At 28.0% G+C, this 4,107-nt stretch overlaps 1 protein-coding gene across 1 annotated transcript; it reads right to left on the reverse strand.

Annotated features, from left to right (window-relative positions):
• Nucleotides 1-3,229: 3,229 nt before the first annotated feature.
• LOC129919631 (uncharacterized) lies at nt 3,230-3,793 on the reverse strand. The gene is made up of 2 exons (XM_056000579.1): nt 3,699-3,793; nt 3,230-3,632 (listed from the first exon to the last, which is right to left on the reverse strand). Exons 1-2 carry the CDS (start codon nt 3,725-3,727, stop codon nt 3,353-3,355), a joined length of 309 nt encoding a protein of 102 aa, XP_055856554.1. The 5' UTR covers nt 3,728-3,793; the 3' UTR covers nt 3,230-3,352.
• Between the last annotated feature and the right edge of the window lie 314 nt (nt 3,794-4,107).

Consider the following 4,107-nt stretch of genomic DNA (forward strand, 5'->3'; position numbering starts at 1 on the left):
GTAATTTGTTTTAAAAGATAATAAATATCAACCCCTGAAGAAGCTGGAAAAGACTAGCAAAACGTTGGGTAAAATATGAATTAATTTATTATTTAATCCAAACAAGAATTTATACTTTTTTGTTTATCAAAATAAAATGTTATTAGATTTTCGTTTAGGTATATTACAATAAAGAAGTTCATAATTGTTTAAAGGAATCGACTTTTTATTTATTTCGAAGACTCAAGACACAACAGGTACCACCGCTGGCCCAATGTAACCTCATCAAAAATGTTAGTATGTTTTCGAATTTTAGTTGAATTCCCAATCTTATTGGGCTACGAAAAACATCCAATATTTGTAAGATGCAATTTTATTAAGAGTTAGTATTGTGAGCTAATTCTTATTTTATCTTCTAAACTGGTAATTGAATTTAGCAAACAAATAATTTTTTTTCTGCTTTGCATTTAAAAAAAAGTTAAATTATTTTTTATAGTCACTACCTACTCAACGGTTAGGTATAACATTTTCTTAAGGTTATTTGTATTAGAAGAATTTTATTGTAAAATTCGACTGAACAAAAAAAAACTGATGGAATCCATGCATTTGTGGCAGTAATGTAAAAAAAACTTCAAATAATTCAGTATTAAAATTAATTTATTAAATTATTAGGCTTTTTTGCATTTAAGTACTAATAACTCTAGAAAAGATAAAAACTATTACCATTTTTAAATCCCCTCTGGACGCGCATATTTTTAAAAATGTTCTCCAAATTACGTTTCTATAAATTTTTTACAACATACATCATAGGTGTTTAAAATTTTGTATACAATATTTTTTTTTTTTTTTACATTTTGCATCGAACCAAATTTAAAAATAAAAAAAAAAGATGCAACAGTTACGAAAAATTTTAACCATTTATGTCAATTATGCAATTATTGTAGAAAATTCTTAAAGAAAGAAATTTTTTAAATTCATTTATTAGTGGTTGTGGTGAACGAAAACGTAAAATGATGAAATTTAAAATACAATGAACGAAAAAAAGGTTTTAGAACAGTCATAAGTGTAGGTATCAGCCATTTCAAGCATGTAACGTAATTCTTGATCTATATATCTTACCATAGGGTGTACTAGCTATCTAGTCGTGTCTTTTATACAGGGTGTCCCACAGTCACCTCCCCAAATGAAAACCATGGATTCCTGAGGTCATTTGAAGTCGAAAAACTTAAGAGGTAATTTTCTCGTTTTCGTCCCGTTTTCGAGTTACCAAGGTTTTTATGATTTTTGCTCTCTTGTCCTTTAACTGGCCTTATCTTTGCCAAACTAAGTTTGATTTGAAAGATTTTTTTTACAACCAATCAAGAATTTATTACAGTTTAAGTTTGTCTCAAAACTTTTTTTTCTGCGGACAACCGTTTTTCCACAATTTTGAATCAAACACAATTTTCTTCGTTTTTTAAGTTGTTTTTTACACTTTCATATCATTTAAGTCAAAAAAACACGTTAATGAGTATTAATTTTTTGTCCTTTTTCTTAAAGCCCAGTTTATTTTCATAAAAAAAATAAGTTTTATTTCATAAAAAAGGCTACTGAAAGTAATTAAAAAAAAAATAAACAAACTGAGTGAATTAAAAAAAAAATAATTTTTAAATAAAAAATTGATTTAAATGAATTAAAAACTTTTTCTGAGCTATTGTGATTAAGAAAAGAACAAATAGATAAAGCTCAGAAAAAAATTTAATTTATTTAAATCAATTTTTTATTTAAAAATTATTTTTTTTTTAATTCACTCAGTTTGTTTATTTTTTTTTTAATTACTTTCAGTAGCCTTTTTTATGAAATAAAACTTATTTTTTTTTACGAAAATAAACTGGGCTTTAAGAAAAAGGACAAAAAATTAATACTCATTAACGTGTTTTTTTGACTTAAATGATATGAAAGTGTAAAAAACAACTTAAAAAACGAAGAAAATTGTGTTTGATGCAAAATTGTGGAAAAACGGTTGTCCGCAGAAAAAAAAGTTTTGAGACAAACTTAAACTGTAATAAATTCTTGATTGGTTGTAAAAAAAATCTTTCAAATCAAACTTAGTTTGGCAAAGATAAGGCCAGTTAAAGGACAAGAGAGCAAAAATCATAAAAACCGTGGTAACTCGAAAACGGGACGAAAACGAGAAAATTACCTCTTAAGTTTTTCGACTTTAAATGACCTCAGGAATCCATGGTTTTCATTTGGGGCGGTGACTGTGGGACACCCTGTATATTTGGATGTGAAGTCGTATTATAGCAACGGTTTCTTTTGAAAATGTACTTCCTCTATTTTAATTTCCAATGATCCAACGGTTTTTATCTTTACGTATTTAACTGACTAAAAAAAAGTGGAAGTCCCCAATTCGACTGCATTTTTTTTCCCAAAGCTAAATTACATGCAATGTATAAAAATCAATTCAGTACATTCACAATTGATATTTTATGACCGAAAATTGTGTTTAAATCAGAGACCAGAAATAACAGTCAACCTTTATTTTCAATTGATTTCTCTCTGAGAGTTACCACATTTCTTTAAATAGGTTTCGGTTAAGGTTTGAGATTTATTTAAAAAAATCAAAAATAAAGGTTATCGGTTGAGATTTATTTTTTAAAATATCTCAATGGTTGAGATTTTTCCAAAAAAATAAATGGAAAAGGTCAACCTTTAACCGTTTTCACTGAAAATAAATCAAAAATGGTTCATTTTAAGGAAAATGTCGAATGTGTCAACAATGTCTTTATTTTGCAAAAATAAATATGAAAAGGATGTTTTTTCTTAGTTTATTTATTAACTTCAACTAATAATAGACTCTCAAAGTTCTTTGATCCAAGATTATATCTCTTTTTGTTTCAAATTAAATGTAAAGATGAAAATTTGCTTCCCCCTCTGATTTGAGTTGCTGGGACGACAAGATCAACCAATGCAATTTCCAATATACCTGGAGACCAATGTTCTAATTGATAAATTTGCAGATGAGATTTATTTTCTTTTCTATGCGATAAAACATAAAAAAATTCAAAATAAAGGTTTCCATCAGACCTTGACCGAAAATGTTTCTTTTTTAAAAATAAAGGTTATTTTATGACCTTTATTGAAAATGGCAACAAGTAAGAGTTATTAAAGAACCCTTCATTTCTTTATTTCTCTGGTTTAAATCAAATTATCTCCAAATGTCGATTTTGTTAGTGAGTTTTCTTTTGAACCGACAACAAATTCTGAGTTAAAAAAAGGTACTTCTTATTTTTATTTCATAAAAAATTCATGAGTACAACTAAAAACTAACAAATTAATTCATAAAAAAGTAAAAGTAATAAAAAAAAAAAAACAATTAAAAACTTAAAAGTTAATCAGTTTCTTCCTCCGAGTTGATTCTCTTTATGCCAACTTCGAGTTTTCTAATTCTCAACTGATGCAGTTCTTTCATTTGTTCCAATTCTAGGGAATGTTTCTCCCGAGCATGAATGATGGCTTCTTTGGCATGTAACAACAGTTGTTTTGCATGTTCGACTTGGAGTAAATGCAGCTCAGCTGCATGGGAAGTTGCTGCATTGATTCGAGCCAATTCGGCGGCTAGTAGTTCTTCGTTGTTGTATGATGTGTTCATGGGTGAGTCAAAGAAATCGCTGTAGGTTATTTATATTGGTTCGATTTGTTTATAAAGATTTATTTAAATAATAAGAAGAAATTACCTATTTATGTCATTTACGGTGAAAACCATCTTGGCGGTTAGTTTTTGTAAAAAAATGTTTATATTTCGGGGGAATTTGGAAGCAAATAGCAAAATGAAAAATGTTTGTTTGTTTGAAAATGAAAATAAGGTGTGTTTGTTTATTTGTTGATTTTTTTGTTTGACAGAACTGTCAGAGGATAGTAGTGTTCGATTTAATCACATCATGTTAAGGTCAGTACACAAGGGTGCCATACTGCTAGGTGGTGTTCACTGTTCACATTGAACTTGGTATACAGGACCAGTGGTACACGGAGGACTTTCTACAAATTTTAGGTTTAAATATCGAAAATACCTACTAACGGCCATATTATTCACTATTTTTAAAAATACATCTGGATGTAAAATTGTCAAAATGTCAAAAATAAATC

Source organism: Episyrphus balteatus, chromosome 4 (genome assembly GCF_945859705.1).
Source record: "Episyrphus balteatus chromosome 4, idEpiBalt1.1, whole genome shotgun sequence".
NCBI lineage: Eukaryota > Metazoa > Arthropoda > Insecta > Diptera > Syrphidae > Episyrphus > Episyrphus balteatus.